The sequence below is a fragment of the Bufo bufo genome, chromosome 5 (genome assembly GCF_905171765.1).
Source record: "Bufo bufo chromosome 5, aBufBuf1.1, whole genome shotgun sequence".
NCBI lineage: Eukaryota > Metazoa > Chordata > Amphibia > Anura > Bufonidae > Bufo > Bufo bufo.
Window position 1 is genome coordinate 178,170,591 of NC_053393.1, and position 24,421 is coordinate 178,195,011.

At 42.5% G+C, this 24,421-nt stretch overlaps 1 protein-coding gene across 2 annotated transcripts in view; it reads right to left on the reverse strand.

The window, feature by feature from the left end:
- The window catches only part of PTPN2 (protein tyrosine phosphatase non-receptor type 2), a 102,457-nt gene that overhangs the window by 15,179 nt on the left and 62,857 nt on the right, over positions 1 to 24,421 (reverse strand). For both annotated transcript variants that reach the window (XM_040431266.1, XM_040431265.1), the window contains 4 exons: positions 17,951 to 18,049; positions 13,639 to 13,776; positions 13,315 to 13,524; positions 10,150 to 10,293 (listed from right to left, as the gene is read on the reverse strand). In XM_040431266.1, coding sequence (XP_040287200.1) covers positions 10,150 to 10,293; positions 13,315 to 13,524; positions 13,639 to 13,776; positions 17,951 to 18,049 — 591 coding nt within the window. The remainder of the gene's footprint in view (positions 1 to 10,149; positions 10,294 to 13,314; positions 13,525 to 13,638; positions 13,777 to 17,950; positions 18,050 to 24,421) is intronic.

Genomic DNA, 24,421 nt, shown 5'->3' on the forward strand with positions numbered 1-24,421 from the left:
GATGGCAGCCCGATACCTTCCTTAGGCATCGTGGCTGCCTTCCGTGAGAGCCTGTGAGATACAACCCCCTGGATCTCACAGGCAAGCAGACTGTAAGTGTATTATAAAAATATCACATGACCTAACCCCTCAGGTGAACACCGTAAAAAGAAAAAAAAAGAAAAATTAAAAACTGTGCTAAAAAAACAACATTTTTTTTTGTCACCTTACATCACAAAAAGTGTAATAGCAAGCAATCAAAAAGTCATATGCACCCCAAAATAGTGCCAGTCATCTCATCCTGCAAAAATCATACCCTACCTAAGGCCTCTTTCACACGGCCGTTTTTTTTTCCCGTTTACTGGCCGTTTTTTGCGGTCCGTATACGGTCCGTATACGGAACCATTGATTTCAATGGGTCCGCAAAAAAAACGGAATGTACTCCGTATGCATTCCGTTTCCGTTTTTCCGTTTTAACATAGAACATGTCCTATATTTGGCCGCAAATCACGTTCCGTGGCTCCATTAAAGTCTATGGGTCCGCAAAAAAACGGAATGCATACGGAAGTGCATCCGTATGTCTTCCGTATCCGTTCCGTTTTTTGCGGATCCATCTATTGAAAATGTTATGCCCAGCCCATTTTCTTCTATGAAATTACTGTATACTGTATTTGCCATACGGAAAAACGGAACGGAAAAACGGAACGGAAACACAACGGAAACAAAAAACGGAACAACGGATCCGTTTAAAACGGACCGCAAAACACTGAAAAAGACATACGGTCGTGTGCAATAGGCCTAAGACAATCGCCCAAAAGACTGAAACAACTATGGCTCTCAGACTATGGAGACACTAAAACATGATTTGTTTTGTTTCAAAAATGATATAATTGTTTAAAACTTACATAAATAAAAAAAAAAGTATACATATTAGGTATTGCCACGTCCGTAACGACCTCCTCTATAAAAATATCACATGACCTAACCCCTCAGGTAAACACCGTAAAAAATAAAAACTGTGTCAAAAAAGCCATTTTTTGTCACCTTACATCACAAAAAGTGTAATACCAAGCGATCAAAAAGTCATACGCACCCGAAAATAGTACCAGTCATCTCATCCCTTAAAGAATGAGACCCTACCTAAGACAATCGCCCAAAAAGTAAAAAAAACTAGGGCTCTCAGAATATGGAGACATTGAAACATGATTTTTTTTTATTAAAAATGCTGTTATTGTGTAAAACATAAATAAATAAAAAGTATACATATTAGGCATCGACGCGTCCGTAACAACCTGCTCCATAAAAATACAACATGATCTAACCTGTCAGATGAACATTGTAAATAACAAAAAAAAACTAAAAACTGTGCCAAAACAGCTATTTTTTGTTATCTTGCCTCACAAAAAGTGTAATATAGAGCAACCAAAAATCAAATATACCCTAAAATAAACAAAACTGCCCCCTTATCCTGTAGTTTTCAAAATTGGGTCATTTTTTGGAAGTTTCTACTCTAGGGGTGCATTAGGGGGTCTTCAAATGTGACATGGCAGCTTAAAATTATCCCAGTGAAATCTGCCTTCCAAAAACCATATGGAGTTCCTTTCCTTCTGCGCATTGCCGTGTGCCCGTACAGCAGTTTACGACCACATATGGGGTGTTTCTGTAAACTACAGAATCAGAGCAATAAATATGGAGTTTTGTTTGGCTGTTAACCCTTGCTTTGTTAGTGGAAAAAAAATGATTAAAATGGAAAATCTGCCAAAAAAGTGAAATTCTGAAATTTCATCTCCATTTTCCATTAATTCTTGTGGAACACCTAAAGCATAGGTGTCAAACTCTGGCCCGCGGGCCAAATTTGGCCCACAGTGTAATTATATTTGGCCCGCGAGGCTATACCAAATAACTACTAGAGCTAACCCGCCGGTATTATACAGCGCATTCATTCATCGCTAATACTACAAATCCCATAATGCCTTGCTGATGTTTTGGCGCGTCAATAAGGACAGGTCCCAGAAACGCCCTCTCCTGTGTGACAGAAGTCATAGCGATCTCAAGCTACAACTGTCACTGTGGAACCCCTTCCCAAAAATGGCAAAAAAAAAGGCAGACAACAGGAACTTTCTGGACAGGTGGGAGACAGAATATCTGTTTACATATGTAAAAGACAGACCTGTTTGTCTGATTTGTGGAGTCAACGTGGCTATAACTAAGGAGTACAACATTCGACGACACTATGAAACAAAACACCATGACAAGTACAAGGACCTGGACATGACTCAAAAGAGCCAGAAAGTGGAGGAGATGAAAAGAAGTTTGGTTTCACAACAGAATATGTTCAAAAAAGCCACATCACATAGTGAGGCTGCTGTAAAAGCTAGTTATATTGTAGCAGTAGAGATCGCAAAATCAGCCCAGCCCTTTAATGAGGGAGAGTTTGTGAAAAAGTGCATGTTGAAAGCATGGGTGTAGGAACCCCCATTAATCTGGGGGGGACAGCATTTTTGCTCGCCGGGTATATTCTTATTCAGTAAACTGCGGGTTGTTTATATCGTTAAATTTTAAGTGTGTGTGTGTGAAGATACAAGCGGCACTTCTGCTCTCAGTGATGCGATGCGCGTGTCCCGGAGAAGATCCACAGATAGTTGTATAGTAAGGACCAGCACTCGCTCTAATAGTAATTTCAAGTAGATTTAATGGTCACATACAAGTGATAAGTGACGCGTTTCGGCTACTGTGAGCCTTTGTCAAACATAATGGATACAAGTTGCAAACAATTTAAATAGCCCTCGGTGGAGCCGGAAATGACATCAGGTTACCATGACAACGTTGTAAACAGAGGACACAACAATGCAGAAATGGTGAATAAACAAGTGGATGAACAAGTGACTATCATTGCTTTAACAGGGCACCATGCTTTGCAGTGCTACATTCTATTGATCATCATAATAATATTATAGTATAATGTTCCATACTGGATGCTAGAAACTGTACCAAACTTATACAGAAGAAAAAAGGAAAAAAAGAACATAATTAATTCTCAGTGCACCATGCTTTACAGTGCCACATTTTGCTAAACCTTATATAATGATGTAAAATACTGAATGCAGAGGTGCTACAATTTTGCGTGGTAAACTTATGCCCTGATCAAGCACTAAATGACATGGATTGGAGTCAAGTTCTCTGTGAAAGAAAGAAAGAGGGAACATGTTGAAAGGGTTACTGCACACTGTAGCTTACAGAAAACTATTTAAATCATAATCACGATTTAATCCCTTTGGTTCTAGGGTTTGGAGGCGATGAATCCAAAAGGCTTCTCGTTTTTTGAGCATCTTACACCCGTCTCCTCCTCTCCGGGGCAGTGATACGCGCTCTATTATCTGGAGGCGCAGCCGGGAGATGGCATGTCAGTGTTTCTCAAAATGATATGGGATGGGAAGTAGTAAATTTTTCTTTCTAATGGTAGATTTATGTTTGCAGAAACGGTCTTTCATCCTCATGGAGGTCTCACCGACATACACAAGTCCACAGGGACACTTCAAGAGATAGACCACGAAATTGCTATTACAGGTAAAGAAGCCATTTATTTTACATGTTTCCCCTGTGTACGGGTGGGTGAAGTGTTCTCCTTTAATGGCACTAGAGCAGTGTATGCATTGAAGGCATGGGTATGTCCCATTCTTGGGTGTTGAGAGCGTGGCCTGGCGTAGAGGGTGTCTGTCGCTACCTACATCAGCCCTGACTAGGATGTCTCGAATATTTTTACACCTTTGGTAGCATATCATAGGTGGAGATTGAATTCCGTAACATTGGGGTAGGCTCTGCTGAGAATACTCCAATGTTTATTAAGGATAGTCCTGCATTTATGGACCCAAGGGTCGGTATTTCACCACAAAGGGAACTCGTGGCTGTTTATCACTAGTAGTAGTGGTGCTGTCTTTAGGTGGTTTCGCCTGTTGTGTATTTAATAGGTCTTGCGGATAACCTCTGTTACGGAATTTATCTATCATTTCTTCCTGACGCGCCGTTCTCATGTCGGTGTCGGACACTATCCTGTTCACTCTCTGGAGTTGTGAATGGGGCAGTGATTTGTTGACTGCAGGAGGACGGTTACTGGTGAAGTGCGGCAGACTGGTGCGGTCAGTATTCTTGGTGTACAGGTCTGTGTGTATCTGCCCCTTCTCATCCTTTATCACCCATGTGTCCAGGAAATAGATTTTAGACCCATCTGAGTGCACGGCGAACTGCAGTTCCTTCCACACAGAGTTGATGTACTGCCTGAATTGTTCGAGGGTTCGAATGTCTCCCCGCCACACGCAAATAGGATAGTGTCTGACACCAATATGAAAACAGCACGTCAGGAAGAAATGATAGATAAATTCCGTAACAGAGGTTATCCGCAAGACCTATTAAATACACAACAGGCGAAACCACCTAAAGACAGCTCCACCACTACTAGTGATAAACAGCCACGAGTTCCCTTTGTGGTGAAATACCGACCCTTGGGTCCATAAATGCAGGACTGACCTCAACAAACATTGGAGTATTCTCAGCAGAGCCTACCCCAATGTTACGGAATTTCAATCTCCACCTATGATATGCTACAAAAGGTGCAAAAATATTCGAGACATCCTAGTCAGGGCTGATGTAGGTAGCGACAGACACCCTCTACGCCAGGCCACCCTCTCAACACCCAAGAATGGGACATATCCATGCCTTCAATGTATACACTGCTCTAGTGCCATTAAAGGAGAACACTTTACCCACCCGTACACAGGGGAAACATGTAAAATAAATGGCTTCTTTACCTGTAATAGCAATTTCGTGGTCTATCTCTTGAAGTGTCCCTGTGGACTTGTGTATATCGGTGAGACCTCCATGAGGATGAAAGACCGTTTCTGCAAACATAAATCTACCATTAGAAAGAAAAATGTACTACTTCCCATCCCATATCATTTTGAGAAACACCGACATGCCATCTCCCGGCTGCGCCTCCAGATAATAGAGCGCGTGTCACTGCCCCGGAGAGGAGGAGACGGGTGTAAGATGCTCAAAAAACGAGAAGCCTTTTGGATTCATCGCCTCCAAACCCTAGAACCTAAGGGGTTAAATCGTGATTATGATTTAAATAGTTTTCTGTAAGCCACAGTGTGCAGTAACCCTTTCAACATGTTCCCTCTTTCTTTCTTTCTTTCACAGAGAACTTGACTCCAATCCGTGTCATTTAGTGCTTGATCAGGGCGTAAGTTTACCACGCAAAATTGTAGCACCTCTGCATTCAGTATTTTACATCATTATATAAGGTTTAGCAAAATGTGGCACTGTAAAGCATGGTGCACTGAGAATTAATTATGTTCTTTTTTTCCTTTTTTCTTCTGTATAAGTTTGGTACAGTTTCTAGCATCCAGTATGGAACATTATACTATAATAATATTATGATGATCAATAGAATGTAGCACTGCAAAGCATGGTGCCCTGTTAAGCAATGATAGTTATCTGTTCATCCACTTGTTTAATCACCATTTCTGCATTGTTGTGTCCTCTGTTTACAACGTTGTCATGGTAACCTAACCGCGGGCTATTTAAATTGTTTGCAACTTGTATCCATTACGTTTGACAAAGGCTCACAGTAGCCGAAACGCGTCACTTATCACTTGTATGTGACCATTAAATCTACTTGAAATTACTATTAGAGCGAGTGCTGGTCCTTACTATACAACTGTTATGTACTGCTGACAGCCCATCGCTCATGTCAGTCAGCTACATAACGTAACGTTTTTTCTGATGATTGACAGATTCTGAACGCTGTTTAAAGGGCTTCTACCACCAGAAATACTGTTATGTAGCAGACTGATATAGCGATGCACTAATGTCAGCACTACATAACAGTGTGTTTCTAACATTAGTCCCTGCAGACATTTTTGCTAAAAAAAGCACTTTTATTATATGTTAATGAGCCTCTAGGTGCTATGTGGGCGTAAAATCAGCACCTAGAGGCTCCGTCCACTCACCCATTATCCCGCCCAGGTCCAGTGTTGTGCCCGCCCAGCTCCTCTTGATTGATGGCACGGTCCGCCGCATCGCTGCCGAAATCCCGCGCCTGAGCCGTTCACTTCTGTCTTCGGCGCAGTGAGTGAATGATGCAATCCTGGTGCCGGATTCCTCACTGCGCCTACGCTGACTACGTCACAGTGAGGAAGCCGGCATCAGGAGAGCGGCCTTCACTCACTGTGCCTGCGCCGAAGACAGAAGTGAACGGCGCAGGCGCGGGATTTTGTCAACGCTGCGGCGGACCGTGCCATCAATCAAGAGGAGCGGGGCGGGCAGAACAGGGGACCTGGGCGGGATAATGGGTGAGTGGACGGAGCCTCTAGGTGCTGATTTTACGCCCACATAGCACCTAGAGGCTCATTAGCATATTATAAAAGTGCTTTTTTAGCAAAAACGGCTGCAGGGACTAATGTTAGAAACATACTGTAATGTAGTGCTGACATTAGCGCATCGCTATATCAGTCAGCTACATAACAGTATTTCTGGTGGTAGAAGCTCTTTAAACACTGTTACATTACACACTTCAAATGTTTTATATACCTTTTTAGAAGTGTCTAGGACAGGTGTCAGGACTGTCTTGGTCACTCTGCAGGCAGGGCACAGTGGGCGCTGGGCTGGGCACTACTTGGGCAGGCTGCTGGAGCTGGACTGGAGTCTACTCTGGAGAAGAATGATTTAAATTCTCCCTCCCTGCCTCTCTCTCTGATGTCACTTCCTGTGTGGAGTCTGGACCTGACTTCCTTATCAGAGAGAAGGAGGGAGGGACTGGGAGGCAGAGGAGGAGCGAGGAGGAGGAGCGAGCAGTCCGGAGACTGAACAGTGAGTTAACCACTGCACTGCCTGGCTCTGGCAGCCGCATCACTGACTGTGAGGAGGAGGGAGGAGGGGGAGGCTCGGGAGCGACTGACTGACAGCTTTAAATATGCGATCGGAGTCTCGGACGGGTGGCAACCCTGGAGCCTGGGGGGGATTTAACCAAATCTGTCCCCCCCCGCATTATTTCCTGGGGGGGATCCGTCCCCCCCGCTTCCTACGCCCATGGTTGAAAGTTTGTGACATCGTGTGCCCAGAGAAAAAGCAAGCCTTTTCAAACGTGAGCCTGAGCAGAAACACAGTAGCTGATCGCACATGTGATCTTGCCACCAATCTGTATGACCAGCTTTTGGAAAAGGGAAAAGATTTAGTTGCATTCTCCCTTGCTGTGGATGAGAGCAGCGACGCATCTGATACTGCTCAGCTGTCAGTCTTCATCCGTGGAGTGGACTCAAATATGTGTGTTACGGAGGAGCTATTGGGATTCAAATCAATGCATGGCACAACCACAGGAAAGGAAATCTTTGAGGAGGTTTCCAAATGTGTAACTGAAATAAAGCTGTCGTGGGATAAACTCGTGGGATTAACGACAGATGGTGCGCCAGCGATGTGCGGTAAAACAAGTGGACTGGTGGGCAGGGTCCGGGAGAAGATGCAGGAAGAGAACTGTGCAGGTGAACTAACTGTTTATCACTGCATCATACATCAGGAATCACTGTGTGGCAAAGCCCTAAAGATGGAACATGTTATGACCACAGTAACAGAAGTAGTTAACTTTATAAGAGCCAAAGGTCTGAATCACCGCCAGTTTAAGTCTTTTCTGGAGGAGTGTGGTTCGGCGTATTCAGACGTGCCGTATCACACAGAGGTGAGATGGTTAAGCCGAGGAAAAGTACTGAATAGATGTTTTGAGCTGCATGAGGAAATATGTCAGTTTCTGGAAAGCAAAGGGAAGGACACAGCAGAGCTTCGGGAGAAAAAGTTTCTGTGTGAGCTGGCCTTTCTGTGTGACATCTCGAGCCATCTCGATGCGCTGAACCTGCAGCTTCAGGGGCGCGGGCGCATCATCACAGACATGTACGCTGCAGTGAGGGCTTTTAAAACTAAACTGTGCCTGTGGGAGAATCAGATGCTGCAAGGAAACCTTGGCCATTTTCCCTGCTGCCAAACCATGAAAACGCAGTTCTTTACCAACTTGTTCCCATGCGCACAGTTTGCTGAAAAACTCAGTGTACTCGGCGCTGAGTTTAGCCGGCGATTTGCCGACTTTGATGTCCGCTGAGTTTAGCCGGCGATTTGCCGACTTTGATGTCCAGAAATGTAGGTTTGAACTTCTCAGTAATCCCTTCGCAGTTAATGTGGAAAACGCACCAACCAACCTCCAAATGGAGCTAATTCAACTCCAGTGTAATGACACGCTGAAGTCAAAGTATGATGCTGTGGGCGCCGCACAGTTTCCACAGTTCATCCCTGACACAATGCCTCAGCTCCGCACCCAAGCTGCTCAGATGCTCTCCATGTTCGGCAGCACTTATCTATGTGAGCAACTTTTCTCCTAGATGAAGATGACCAAAACATCTCACAGGAGACATCTGACTGATGAACACCTTCGCTCGATACTGAGGATTTCCTCAGCTCAAAGCCTGAGCCCAGACATTGATGAACTATTATCCAAGAAGAGATGCCAGGTATCTGGCTTGGGCACATCAGATTAGATCAGTGTGCAGCAAACTGAGCAATAATTAATGTTTTCTTTATGCACTTTTTCTTGCTACTCCAAGACATGGGCTTGAATGCTTGATTGATTTTATTATTGTTATTTTATTTTAAAAATTATTATTATTTATTATTATTTAAATCTTATTTAATAAATTAATATGCTTGTTCCATATTCAATGTTAAAGTAAATCTTGTTTGGGTCCATGTTAAAAGGTTCATTTGTTCAATGCTGGCCCGCGACTTTGTTCAAGTTTTACATTTTGGCCCACTGTGTATTTGAGTTTGACACCCCTGACCTAAAGGATTAACAAAGTTTATAAAATCTGTTTTGAATACCTTGAGGGGTGTAGTTTCTAAAATGGGATCATTTTTGGGTGGTTTCTATTATGTAAGCCTCACAAAGCGACTTCAGACCTGAGCTGGTCCTCAAAAAGTGGGTTTTAGAAATTTTATGAAAAATTTCAAAACTTGCTTCTAAACTTCTAAGGTCCCCAAAAAATAAAATGCCATTCACAAAATGATCCAAACATGAAGTAGACATATGGAGAATGTAAAGTAGTACTTATTTTTGGAGTTATTACTATCTATTATAAAAATAGAGAATTGAAATTTGGAAATTTACAATTTTTTTAAACATTTTTTTGTTTATAAATAAAAATTAAATTTTTTGACTCAATTTTACCACTGTCATGAAATACAATATGTGACCAGAAAACAATCTCAGAATGGCCTGGATAAGTAATAGTGTTTTAAAGTTATCACCACATAAAGTGACATGTCAGATTTTCTAAAAATGGCCTGGGCAGAAAGGTGGAAAATGGCTTGTTCCTGAACGGGTTAAGCTAAACATACACAGGGATGTTCTATCATTCTGTAGAACGGACTTGACCCCCAAAACAAGTTATTACTTGACTCTATCCTCCCATGAAGTCTCCCTATACCCCTGTTGGGCACAGCTCATGTATTTCCATGGTTATACTGCATACAACGCATTTTTCTCCACTTCCAAAATGTCATTTCATTGTGCCATCAGTGGACTCCAGTCCTTTTCATGGGCAGAGCAGTGTAGTCCGCTATGCTAGCCTTACTAATATAAAGAAAAAAATCCAATGAACTTCGTGTATCAACTCCTCCAAAGAATTTTAAGAGACCGAAATCCTATCCCACCCTGTCTGATAATTGCATGGCTCGTTTAGCCACACTGACCAAAAAATGATTGGCAAATCTTAGACAAAATGCTTAATACGAATGCTCATTCCTAATATTTATCATGTGAAAAGGTGCTGCTGATAAAATAAAAAAAGACTGATCATTGGGTGATCACAAGTGGTATCTAAAATCTTGGTTATGATGTCAGCCATTGTCACCCTAGTGACGTTCAGTAGGGGCTGTTACAGTCAATTTACAGGACCAACCCTGAAAACCAGCAAGTAAAAGCCCTGGAATATTATCTGCCCCAGTGGAACAGTTTTAAAAATGATTCGTTTTAGCTTGGAGTGTACCTTTAAATATTTCACTTTTAGGGAGAAAATGCAGGCAAATGGCAACTGTGTGCACATAGGATATACCAACCTGTCCTGCTGAGCTTACCATTAAAGACTTTGTTCCCTCAATGACGGCCATGTAAGAGAACCTTAGTTGACCTGGGGTCTGTATTAGGCCCATTCTGTAGCGCCTCATGTCCAGCAACACCTTTTTAATATCCACAGTAGAAGGATCCTTTCGTTTCTCAATCTAACGGGAAAGATTAAAATTGTGAAGAGAAGCCCAACGTACATAATCGTTTCTGCAGGACACCAGCTTTCATCAGTAGCCTCCTCTATACTAAACATCAATGTTTCTAAGTGATATTGCTCTATGACCGTAAAGTAGATTCTGACTTATTCAATCAGTACATATAGAGTAATATTACCACACACTTAAAGAGACCATGTACACCTTTAGGGGCAATTTTTTTTATGATTACATGATTTTACTCGTTTTGGGCAAAAAAAACCCCAATTTTTTCAATTGGTCTTCATTAAAAATATTCAGCTGTTCTGTCACAAAGGGTTAACCGTTTGTCTAGCTGTCTGAACTGTACTTTCACTTTGGGTCATCTAATAAACCTCATCTCTAAATTACTAAAGAATCTCAAGGCTCTACAGAGAAAGGGGCTCAAGATTTGAAAACATTTTTAGCTCAAAAAGAGTACAATGCAACAAAACACAAAAAAATGCCTCCAAAAAAGGTGTACATAACCTTTAAAAGTTTGGTCAGTACTAATGACAGGTTCCATTCAAAGCAAAATAGGTCACCACATTATGGTGCCATGTTTAATGCACAGGTCTGCTGTAATATTATGCCACATGGCCACTTCCCAGCACAATATTTTTTTTTTTTTTGTGCCTTTTGAGCTAAACATATAGCAGATCCACCCACATTATATGAGGGCTTTAAAAGGGAATCTGTCAGCAGTTTTGACCTAGTGGGGTTAAGCACACGACTGTGGTTTTTGTTCACATCCGGATGCAGACCTATTCACTTTAAAATAGAACGTCCTATTCTTGTGTGTGTTTTGCGGACATGGATAGGGTATTTGTGAAGGAGAGAAATAAAATGGCTGCAGGCTGGTATCCGTGTTTTGCAGATCAGCAATTTATGGACTGTAATAACGGCTATAGCCGTATGCATGAGTCCTTAAACTGTAGACACCATTAAGCAGGGAGAGCAGTACAAACATACCTCTTGTGGTGCTTTTTTCATCAGCAGTAGTGTGAATATCAAGTTTTATTCTGCCAGATTCTGCTCTTGCAAGTGTCAAGGAGGCAGAGCTTCATCACAAAGTGCTCTCTGCACTACCCATCTGTTTTTCTAAGAGCGACAGCTGTAGCATTCAACTAACAGACCACTACAGCTGTAACTCACTGTAGAAAGAAAATGTCAATTCACAGTGAACCTCATGGGCACTTAAGAGAGCAGAATCTGGAAGAATATAACTTCATATTCACACTACTCCTGATGAGAAAAACCATCTACCTACTGCTGTCAGCAGTCTAGCATATTCAAAACTGCTGACAGCCTCCCTTGAAACACAAACCCACAAATTATGGTAATTTATTCTTATTAGTGTAGTTTGGTCATATTATATATAAAAAAAAAAAAAACATCAAATACCTTCTGTTGTTGTCAATCTTAAAGGGGTTTTCTCATGAGACATTGGACAATGTCAGATAGCTGCGTGGTCACCCTCCATTCATTTCGCATGCTCGCTTGGCTATTTGCAGGACTCCTATAGAAATGCATGGAGAGCACGCAGGACATACACGGTGCGCTCTCATTCACTATCAGGGGACCATTTTAGGATACTTTCACACTGTCGTTTTGGTTTCTGTTTGTGAGATCCGTTGAGGATCAGTTTTGCCCTTAAGGCATTCTGAATGGATAAGGATCCGCTCAGAATGCATCAGTTTGGCTCCGTCCCGCCTCCATTCTGCTTTGGAGACGGACACCAAAACGCTGCTTGCAGCGTTTGTGTCCGTCTGACGAAACTGAGCCAAAAGGATCCGTCCTGACACACAATTTAAGTCAATGGGGGCGGATCCCTTTTCACTGACACAATAGAAAATGGATATGTCGCCTATTGACTTTCAATGGTGGTCAAGGCGGATCCGTCTTGGCTATGTTAAAGATAATACAAACAGATCCGTACTGAACGGATGCATGCGGTTGTATCATCTGAACTGATGCGTTTGTGCAGATCCATGACGGATCCACACCAAACGAGAGTGTGAAAGTAGCCTAAGAGATAGGTGTAGGTGTCAGATGGGACACACATCTATCTGACATTGGTGGAATATCCAAGAGATAGTCATTCTGGAGCAGTCTTCATATCTTATCACAATTGTGTCAGCTGCCGAACGGCTTCGGCTGTCCTCGCAAGATTAGATATATCTCACAAGAACAGCAGGTCTTCTTCCTTGCTGTGAAATGGTCTGCATCAACTGGACAGCATCACAGCAAGGGAGAAGACTACACCCACTGAGGAGCGCAGATGTCTCCTCCTCCCTGTCACTTTACTATGCATTTACATATTAGGCGCCAAAACAGAGCAGGGCCAGAGCAGCAGAATGAGTGGGAATCTCGGAGAAAAAAAAAAAAAGTTGGCTGGAATCTGCTTTAGACGGACAACAACAGAAGGTTACTTTCACACTGGCGTTTTGGCTTTCCGTTTGGGAGATCCGTCATGGGCTCTCACACGCGGTCTAAAACGGATCCGTTTTGCCCTAATGCATTCCGAATGGAAAAGGATCCGCTCAGAATGCATAAGTTTGCCTCTGTTCCGTTTTGGTGTCCGTCTGACGAAACTAAGCCAAACGGATACATTCTGACACACAATGTAAGTCAATGGGGACGGATCAGTTTTCTATGACACAATCTGGCACAATAGAAAACTGATCCGTCCTCCATTGACTTTCAATGGAGTTCAAGACAGATCTGTCTTGGCTATGTTAAAGTTAATACAAACGGATCCGTTCTGAACGGATGCAGACGGTTGCATTATCTGAACGGATCAGTCTGTGCAGATCTATAACGGATCCGCACCAAACGAGAGAGTGTGAAAGTAGCCTTAGTTGTAAATGATGACAGGTCCACTTTAAGCACGGTTATTCACATTTGGTCATGGCTATATGATATATCATGTTCCAATTCTCTCAAGTCAAGTGAACAGATATGAAGAAATATAAAAAGGAAAAAAAATAAAAATAATCCTACCAAAACAAGACAGGTGTCCACCAAGGAGAAGGTCCCTGAGCGCCCTATGCCCGCGCTGCAATGTACAACACAAGGCCCATATTCAGGACCAAGGGAACCAGAATTGCGGACTTCAAATAAAAAGTCAAGGAACGAGCGCGGGGATTCCGGAACTCCAAAATCTGGCCATGTGGTATAATGGAAATGGAAAATTTCTCTGGTTTCTTTAGTCTAAAGCAAAAAGCACATAAAAGGATGATTAACAGTATAATATTACAAGGCTACTATGACAAAGTGCATGAAATGTCCCGGTTAGGACTGTATTTTACATGATCCCACACTTACATTGATGTTTTGTAGCTGCAATAACCGGACTGTGTAATTGGGCTTGACATCTTCAGACATTAGTTTGACACATAGTCCTGTTTCCTTAAAAAGAAGGACCTCTGCCTCTGGAGCAGGCCAATACTGTGCACATTTCACCTGCACCAACAAATAGAAAGAAAATGTCAATGTCACTTGAAGCCTCTACCGTGTCACTACATCTTCTAGCAGTCAATGATGGGCTGTATTTCAGAGCGTGTGTACAGCCACAAGCTGTGTGCTGGAGCGCAAGACGCGGTAAACAGGATTGTACTAGACAGTTATAAGCGCCACTGCCGGTTCCAACATTTGTGGACTAGAAGAGTCCTTAAATGGTGAGCTAATGCTTCAGCGATCCACCAAGGACCAGTCATTAGTCCACCAGTAGATCTTAGTCAACTAGTTTACTACCTAGGACAGGGTTTAGTAACCTTCAAGACTCCAACGGTCATGAAACCAAACCTCCCAACCATCCCGGATCCAGAGGCACAGTTCCAGATTCCGGCAGCTGTCCTATGGTTATGGGATGGCTAATCTGCATTCTGAGGACACAGATACAGTTGAATGCGGTGGTGAAGCGGGGAACCATCAGATCCATGTTCCACCATTCTCTGACCTGTAGTCTCCCCGGCAGTAGGTGTGATGCAGTGACATCATCGTGCCTGCTAAGCTGTGGTGCAGAGCGCACAGGTGGAGGATCATTCCCCGACCGGGAATCAGCCTTCGCTCTCCTTCTCAGCAGATGTGATGAGGTCACTGCATCTCACAAAGGTTGCAATAACGCCTGCACAAGTGTCATACACTCACCTAAAGAATTATTAGGAACACCATACTAATACGGTGTTGGACCCCCCTTTGCCTTCAGAACTGCCTTAATTCTACGTGGCATTGATTCAACAAGGTGCTGATAGCATTCTTTAGAAATGTTGGCCCATATTGATAGGATAGCATCTTGCAGTTGGAGATTTGAGGGATGCACATCCAGGGCACGAAGCTCCCGTTCCACCACATCCCAAAGATGCTCTATTGGGTTGAGATCTGGTGACTGTGGGGGCCATTTTAGTACAGTGAACTCATTGTCATGTTCAAGAAACCAATTTGACATGATTCGAGCTTTGTGACATGGTGCATTATCCTGCTGGAAGTAGCCATCAGAGGATGGATACAGGTTCTCATTCTGTTTACGCCAAATTCGGACTCTACCATTTGAATGTCTCAACAGAAATCGAGACTCATCAGACCAGGCAACATTTTCCAGTCTTCAGCAGTCCAATTTTGGTGAGCTCGTGCAAACTGTAGCCTCTTTTTCCTATTTGTAGTGGAGATGAGTGGTACCCGGCGGGGTCTTCTGCTGTTGTAGCCCATCCGCCTCAAGGTTGTGCGTGTTGTGGCATCACAAATGCTTTGCTGCATACCTCGGTTGTAACGAGTGGTTATTTCAGTCAACGTTGCTCTTCTATCAGCTGGAATCAGTCGGCCCATTCTCCTCTGACCTCTAGCATCCACAAGGCATTTTTGCCCACAGGACTGCCGCATACTGGATGTTTTTCCCTTTTCACACCATTCTTTGTAAACCCTAGAAATGGTTGTGCGTGAAAATCCCAGTAACTGAGCAGATTGTGAAATACTCCGACCGGCCCGTCTGGCACCAACAACCATGCCACGCTCAAAATTGCTTAAATCACCTTTCTTTCCCATTCTGACATTCAGTTTGGAGTTCAGGAGATTGTATTGACCAGGACCACAACCCTAAATGCATTGAAGCAACTGCCATGTGATTGGTTGACTAGATAATTGCATTAATGAGAAATAGAACAGGTGTTCCTAATAATTCTTTAGGTGAGTGTATATGCCTGTACAGGCGCTTTTCTGCTTTGTCTTGTGTGTTAATACACGAGGCTTTCTCTGCGATACTGCTGTTGCCTGAAACTTCCAATAACAAAGCTCCAGAATCACACTCATATGGAAAACGAGGCTGGCACCAGGGAGGCCTTCACCAGCATCATGGATAAGACGGGCAAAAAGATGGGCAAGAGGCAGGGGCGAGTCCCTGAAGAGTGCCAATTTCCCATAAATGTCTGGGGACAAACTGATATAACGAGGAGCTGTAAGAACTGGAGGCAGCAGTAGTCAGTAATAGATTCATGTGACCACCTCTGGTTGTATGGGTCTGGGATGTACAGTTACTCAAGTACCAATTCCCTATGGCTCCTGAAGGAAGTGTATCCGGAACGTGTGTTATGTGGTTTACCTGTGTGTGGTGCAGAGTCATGCTATGCTGCTGTTGTCCCTCATTGGGCTTTTCAAAAATTGGGAGGTATGGTGAAACTAAAACTCCCACCACGCTTCATTCACTTCTATGGGATTTCAGAGAAAAGAAAACCAAGTGCATGCTGGGAGTTGTAGATTCACAACTGCTGGAGTGCCAGGAGGTTGCTGGTCCCTGACCTAGGATATTGATTAGTGGTGCACAAGCTGTGTCATATTATATATACACACAATCGAGTCACATTATTCTGACCACCAGCTAATGTCCAAAGTAACCACCGTGTGCAGCACAGGCAGTCCCTAGACAGGCCGGGAGTGAGTAAATAAGGTCCTAGAAGGTAGTCACAGGTATCTGGAGCCATGCTGACTGCAGTATATTCCACAGCTGCTGGAGGATCCATAGGACCAACAGGATGATCGAAGTGGTCCCTCAGATGCTCAACTGGGTTAAAGTCTGGGGAATTAGAGGGCCAGGGTAGTAATTGGAAGTCTTGGTCATTCTTTTCCAACCAATGTAAGACATTTCTAGTGCGAGACATGTCGCACTGTCTTGTTGGACCATCCCATCCACCCCAGGTAAGATAATCAGCATGTATGGGGTGTATGTGATCTGCAAGGATGGATTCATATCCAAATCGGTAGAGAGTGCCTTCCACATGGATGAGTCCAGAGAATGCCACAAAAACATCCCTAGACCAGGAATGCTCAACCTGTGGCCCTCCAGCTGTTGCAAAACTACAACTACAAACCTGAACAGCCTACAGCTTTTTGGGCATGCTGGGACTTTTAGTTAAACAACAGCTGGAGGGCCGCTGGTTGAGCATCCCTGCCCTAGACCATAATGCTGCCTCACCAACTTGTGTTCTTGCAGCAATGGTTGCAGGGTGTTTGTTCTCTGACGTTTCTCACCTGACAAGCCAACGTCCATCCATTCAATAAAGAAGAAAATGTGACTCATTGGAGAAGGCAACCCTTTGCCAAACAGCGGAGGTCCAATTCAGATACTGCGGCGAAAATTGAAGCCTTTTCTGCCAATGCAGTGACTGTCTGCTCCGGAGCCCCTTACGCGGTAAGGTTCGCTGAACTGGTTTAGACACATGTCTGGTAGCCCCCTGGTTAAATTTGGTGGTGAGCTGCTCCACTGTGGCACATTGGTCTGCTCTTGCTCACCTTTAAAGGGTTTCTACCACTTCGTTTTCACATAATTAGCTTTCAGACACTAGCGATCCGCTAGTGTCTGCTCTACCGAACCATCCTAATATAATAGCTTTTGGGGCAGCCGTTTCGCAAAAAAAAGAACTTATATTGATATGCTAATGAGCCTCTAGGTGCTATGGGGGCGTCGTTAGCACCTAGAGGCTCAGTCTACCTTCACAAAATGCCGCCGCCCAGCGCGTCCCTCCAGCCCTTCATGAGCTACGCACCGCCGACCTCATAAGTATGAAGTGGTCACAATAATGTGACTAAAGTGTGTGTGTGTGTGTGTGTGTGTGTGTGTGTGTGTGTGTGTGTGTGTGTGTGTGTGTGTGTGTGTGTGTGTGTGTGTGTGTGTGTGTGTGTGTGTGTGTGTATATATATATATATATATATATATATATATATATATATATATATATATATATATATACACACACACATATACATACATACATACATACATACATATATATACACACACACATATATACACACACACACATACATAATTACGGTCAGCATTTAAAGAATTGTATTGTTAATATACATTAGCAACACAAGGGGATGTGCCCTTCAGGAAGTTACATGGACGTTCCTACTTAAACAACTTGCATACATGGTACTATACGGATGAATTATACCCAGAAAGGATTAATTTTCTAAATAACGTAAAAGCAATACAAAGCAGACCAGGATGAAAGCTATCAGGGCAGTGACGCAATCTAAAGCCAGGAAACTCAGACACGGCAGATGGAGATGTGAAACCGATTGCATCTGGTAGAACACATGACTTCATTTCTGAGAAGAGCACATTGAGCTGCACACTCACCGCATCCTTTTCAATGATTCGGTTCAGCATGACAATTGCTTTGCTTTTCTGCTGCCAGACCATTAACCAGAAATGACAGCAGGTATTGGGAAGAGGGCCCTATGGAAGGAAAAAGGACAAAGGCTTACAAAGCAGGTCGGCTGATCACACAGCTCCTTACAATCAGAGGGAAGTGGTCAACATAAAAAAAGGACATACAGGACAAAAGAACGTTTGCCAACAATGAAACTAAAGGGGAGTGGACTCCATCACTGACATAAGCTTCCCCTTTAGATGTAAAGGTAATGAAAGTGAATGAGCCTCCTGGGCTATAGTCATAATTGTACCATGTTTATGAGATATGACAAGCTTCCCAGAAAAGATGCGTTTTCTGAGACACTGAGAACGTCAGAACCTAATCAGAGGCTGCACACAAAAGCATAAAAAATATGGGTTCAGCACATGAGAAGTCCTAGACATGACGAGGGAGGATGCCAGCCATAGAAGACCTCTCCAACTGAAGACCTAAAATAGCTGGACAGATACTAGAAAAGACATGCATGTGAATTGTCTGGAGATACACTTTAGAAGGGATAGATACCCAATATAATCACAGAGCGCTAAAGTGCTCATATAGCCACGAGACAAATCTCAACCTGGCGTCCATGATACAATGAAGCAGAGTTACTAGTTTATTTAATAGGCCAATTTCCTATCTTATCCCAGATAGTAAAATATAACTTGTAATAGATCATAGATTAAAAAGTAAAGAGGCAAATCCTAAAATACAGAATGAGCACAAAATAATGGAGTTTAAAACTAACTGATAACCATTGATGGCGCAAAGATATTGTGTCGCTTGCAACTGGCAGTCGGGAGTGCACTTCCCTATGCTGGCTCGCTGCCTATAGCAGAGTTACTACATATACTGTCACTTTAAGCAACTGAAAATGCTCACTATTACAATGGCGACCAGAACTAAAAACCTAACTCATGCCCCCCAACATGTTTCGCCAGCTAATCTGGCTTCATCAGGGGTAACAGGCAGAGAGGAGTGAGGACGCCAAACACAATCTTTTAAAGTCATAAACGATAAGTAAAGAAAGACGGACGGCACTCACCACTGCTGTAGCTGACTACTTTATTCTTCATACAAAGACAGGTACAAACAATAGGGCTGGGGCGGACATATTCTGGACACAAAAAGCCAAGCGGCGACGGCCGTTTCGCGCTTCCGTGGGCCACTGACTAGTGGCCCGAGGAAGAGAGAGTAGATGCTATGCAGATATTTGACGATGTATATTTTTCTACCACATAACTGTGACTTCACTGGTGCCTTAAGTTATTACCGTCAATAAAATCAAAACTCACATTCAAAGCGTGTGGCTATTTGTTATAGCGTCCTCAAGGCTCACAAAAAGTCAAAAGAAAAATATTGTAACAAATTATTTAAATATATACAAGGTACATTGGTGGTACATCATAAAAAGGATGAAAAAGTGAAGCCTTCATTTGGGCTGAGACTGTGAAGGCGATAAATCCACCTAGTTTCTTCTTGGAGAAGGATTTTATTCAAGTCACCCGTTCTTGAACCAAGGGATTTTTTTAGTTACACCCCAAAATTTAAGACACAGGATCTCCATTATGAAAAAACCTGACGTGTCATGAAATTGTAGTGTCAGATTTAGTATTGATACTACTATTGTGCTGGCAAATCCACCAGCGAAATTCTTGGGATGTCTTTCCAACATACAATTTGGAACAGGGGCATTGAGCAATATAAATAATTCCCATAGTTAACTGCCAAACTTTGGGATTTATTTATATTGCTCAATGCCCCTGTTGCTCAATTGCCAGTTACCCCTGATGAAGCCAGATTTTATATCAAGACACAGAGGCTCCTATTGCTTAACTCTTTCTTTACTGAAACACAGCAGCAAAGAAGACAATCTGAAAACATTCCACCAATGAGGATATAGTCCCTCCCCTTAGAGAATACGAGGATAGGACTTGTGCCTTACGTTCCCCGGCGCATCCTCAGCTGTTCATTTCATTTCGCTGCCCTTACTCGCCGGTCACAAGCGTCACCATGTCACGTTGGGTGAAATGGATCCTGTCCCGGTCCGGCATCGACACCTACATTTTTCACTGCGCACTCTGTACGGGGTGCTTCTGCCACTTCTCTGGCTTTGTCAGCCGCTAAGTTGGAGGATGTCATGAGATTGGCTGGCTGGTCTCGAGTGTCTACTTTTAGGGAGTTTTACTTCAGACCGGATGAACATGCGTTTTCCTCCATTGTAAATAGGCTTTAAACTAGCAATAGGAGCCTCCGTGTCTTGATATAAAAATGTAGTATTTTACTAGTGTATGACGTAAAGTCATGATTTTATGAAAGACACGGAGGAGAGTATTGTCCCCCCCATATCACCCTCCTCTCTACATGGTCGTGCCCTGATCTTGTGCTTCGTTTCGCCAGGTCTTCAGATGGTGGGCCATTCTGTTACCCCGGCATGGTTGCATGTCGCGCCGATTCCCCGTTGAGTGTTTGGCATCCCAGTTTGAGTTGGAGTTTTTTTCCGTTAGCAAAGAAAGAGGAAGATATGGTGTGAAGGAGGTCCCTATATAGGGGATCTAAGGGGAGGGACTATATCCTCATTGGTGGAATGTTTTCTTCAGATTGTCTTCTTTGCTGCTGTGTTTCAGTAAAGAAAGAGTTAAGCAATTACTCGCCTCTGTGTCTTTCATAAAATCATGACTTTACGTCATACACTAATAAAAACCTACAATTAGCGGGCGAAACATGTTGGGGGGCATGAGTTAGGTTTTTAGTTCTGGTCACCATTGTAATAGTGACAGTATATGTAGTAACTCTACTATAGGCAGCGAGCCAGCATAGGGAAGTGCACTCCCGACTGCCAATTGCAAGCGACACAATATCTTTGCGCCATCAATAGTTATCCGTTAGTTTTAACTTCATTATTTTGTGCTCACTCTGTATTTTAGGATTTACCTCTTTACTTTTTAATCAATGATCTATTAAAAGTTATATTTTACTATCTGGGATAAGATAGGAAATTTGCCTATCTTGGCTAGCTGACACTTACATTGCAAATTCCTTTCCCAGATAAGGGTCTTTACCAGTTTTAATACTTTATTGAAAGCGACACTTCCATAAAAAAAAAAAAAAAAAAAAAAAAAAAAAAAAATCATATATGAACAGCCTGTATATGAATACTCTAATTTTTGTTTTTATTTTTTTTAAATAAAAAAAAGGTGGATGGTTTTCTGGATATCATTTTTTGAAGTCACCCCATTACTTTAACTTACATTGCTTGGACTTTTAGAACAGCGAACATCCTCACTTGACTTTCTCAATCAGACCATGACTTAGACCAGAGAGAGACCCTTTTAGTGACTCAATTATGCTGATAAGTGCAATGCTCTTCTATGAACATTTTTATCTAGGCCTATCAAGACAACAATAAAGCTGTCATACAGGTATCAAAATTTAACATCTACTATTATAGTGAAGAGTACCCTTCAGATAACATCTTCCCCTCACAGCAGGAGTAAACTCACAATGGACTGCCAATCTTTTCTGTTACAGAAAGATGACATGTTCTATTTAATTTATAATGGCATAGTACAGTGATGGCTAACCTCCAGCACAGCAGTTGTGGTGAAACTACGACTCCCAGCATACTGTCACAGATGTACCGAGACATACGGGCGTCCTGGCGACAGTGAGTGGCAGGAGATCTGTGAGACTGGCAACACGTGGTTTGATCTGACAGGTTTTCCTTGTGGATCAATAGGAGTCTGTTGTTTCTGGTAATGGTCACACCCCTTGCCTCAGGCATTGCTAATGTGGTCATTTAACCTTCCTTATTTATAGTTGCTTCTCCCACAATGCTGTGTGGTTTATAGCTTATGTACCTGAATCTGTGGATAGTTTGTGGTTGGATCTCGGCTGAGTTCCTGGTGCTTCCATAGCTCCTTTGAAGTTAAGTCTTTCCTTTCCCTTTTATATTTTGTTTAGGTTCAGTGTGTTGCATTTCCCTATTGTTTGTATTAGGCCTGAAGAGACTCCTATTTGTCCTTCCTTTTGGAGGAACAGGTATTCTCGTCCCTGCCATTAGTACCAGGGTTCTATAGGGCTAGATAGGACTTTAGGTATTCCTGCGTATGAACTCGCCTACCTTTGGGGTCTGTTCATACTGGTAGTCAGTCAGGATTTTGGTTAGGGTTTTCACTAGGTGTCTATCTTCCTTCCCTAGTTCTCAGGCCTGATTCCTGGTTTCCCCTTCCCTCCTATGCTCGGTGTGACACATACTCCATTCATTTCAATAAAGTTCTGAGAACAGACAAGCAAGTGTACATCTTAGGAGTGCCGGAGGTTAGCCATCACAGAGCCATTTCCAAAACGAAAAACAGCCAACAGTTCTCCAAAAATGTTCTCTGAATATCGAGTTACTAAATACCCCTTTCTGATGGTAGTCTCCCTAAAAATGAATTCCATTCCTAGATGATTTGTGGTGGAAAGTCAAGGACTGGATGAGTTGGGGACAATCTGTGTGTTCACGTATAAAACTGAAGACACATCAAGGGACCACATGAGCCAACAGCAGGGTGTGGGAACCATATTATGTATCCGTTACGGGTTGATTTGATTTAAATCAAAATGATTTAAATCACGATTTAAATCACTAGTCAGTAAGGCTTGATTTAAATCATAGTTTTCTACATAAAGACTAATTCTTGGTGGTATAACTTATAATATGCAAGTAGATGAAGATTTAAACAACTTTTCATATTAGTTTGATTACGTTGATTCTGCATTCATAGGTTTGTAGAAGGTAGGATTAAGGTATTTTTCTCAACTCTGTTCATGTTATAACATTTTTGCTGTGAAGAAGAGGCATGTGATCTCTGCTGAGTCAAATTCAGTTTTGAGAACTGCAAAAGTAAACCAAGCATCTGTGATAATATCTTGTAGGCAGAGAAACTGCCCAATAATCTTACAAAAACCTCTGGAAGAGCATGACATTGTGAATGGATTAATGGAATTTATTTACCAAACAAATTACACATATACAGTAGAAACATAGAATGTGTCGGCAGATAAGAACCATTCGGCCCATCTAGTCTGCCCAATATACTGAATACTATGGATAGCCCCTGGCCCTATCTTATATGAAGGATGGCCTTATGCCTATCCCATGCATGCTTAAACTCCTTCACTGTATTTGCAGCTACCACTTCTGCAGGAAGGCTATTCCATGCATCCACTACTCTCTCAGTAAAGTAATACTTCCTGATATTACTTTTAAACCTGTGCCCCTCTAATTTAAAACTATGTCCTCTTGTAGCAGTTTTTCTTCTTTTAAATATTCTTTCCTCTTTTACCTTGTTGATTCCCTTTATGTATTTAAAAGTTTCTATCATATCCCCTCTGTCTCGTCTTTCTTCCAAGCTATACATGTTAAGGTCCTTTAATCTTTCCTGGTAAGTTTTATCCTGCAATCCATGTACTAGTTTAGTAGCTCTTCTCTGAACTCTCTCCAAAGTATCAATATCCTTCTGGAGATATGGTCTCCAGTACTGCGCACAATAAATGAGGTCTCACTAGTGCTCTGTAGAGCGGCATGAGCACCTCCCTCTTTCTACTAGTAATGCCTCTCCCTATACACCCAAGCATTCTGCTAGCATTTCCTGCTGCTCTATGACATTGTCTGCCTACCTTTAAGTCTTCTGAAATAATGACCCCTAAATCCCTTTCCTCAGATACTGAGGTTAGGATTGTATCACTGATTTTATATTCTGCTCTTGGGTTTTTACGCCCCAGGTGCATTATCTTGCACTTATCAACATTAAATTTTAGTTGCCAGATTTTTGACCATTCCTCTAGTTTTCTGAAATCCTTTTCCATTTGGTGTATCCCTCCAGGAGCATCAACCCTGTTACAAATCTTTGTGTCATCAGAAAAAAGACACACCTTACCATCGAGGCCTTCTGCAATATATATTAAACAATATGGGTCCCAGAACAGATCCCTGAGGTACCCCACTGGTAACAAGACCTTGGTCTGAATATACTACATTGACTACAACCCTCTGTTGTCTGTCCCTCAGCCACTGCCTAATCCATTCAACAATATGGGAGTCTACGTACAGCCTTATTCTACATAATTAAAAAACTAATCTTTATTTCATGACAGAATAACCTTTGGATGGTAATATATTTTCCTCAAAAAGCATTTTTTTTAAAAAATCATTGATTTTTATCCACCCTGCGTACAACATGCACTCATAACAGCCATGTGCATAGACCTTCACAATAACAGGGAGAAAACATAATCTCTCAGTGTTTAGAGAGTGAGCCACATTTCACTGGAGGTAGCTTACAACAGAGTTATAGCACTATAAAAGATGGTACTGAAAATCCAATTTCTGTTCCCTGCTGAGAACGTGTAAAAAGAAAACAGAAGGAGAC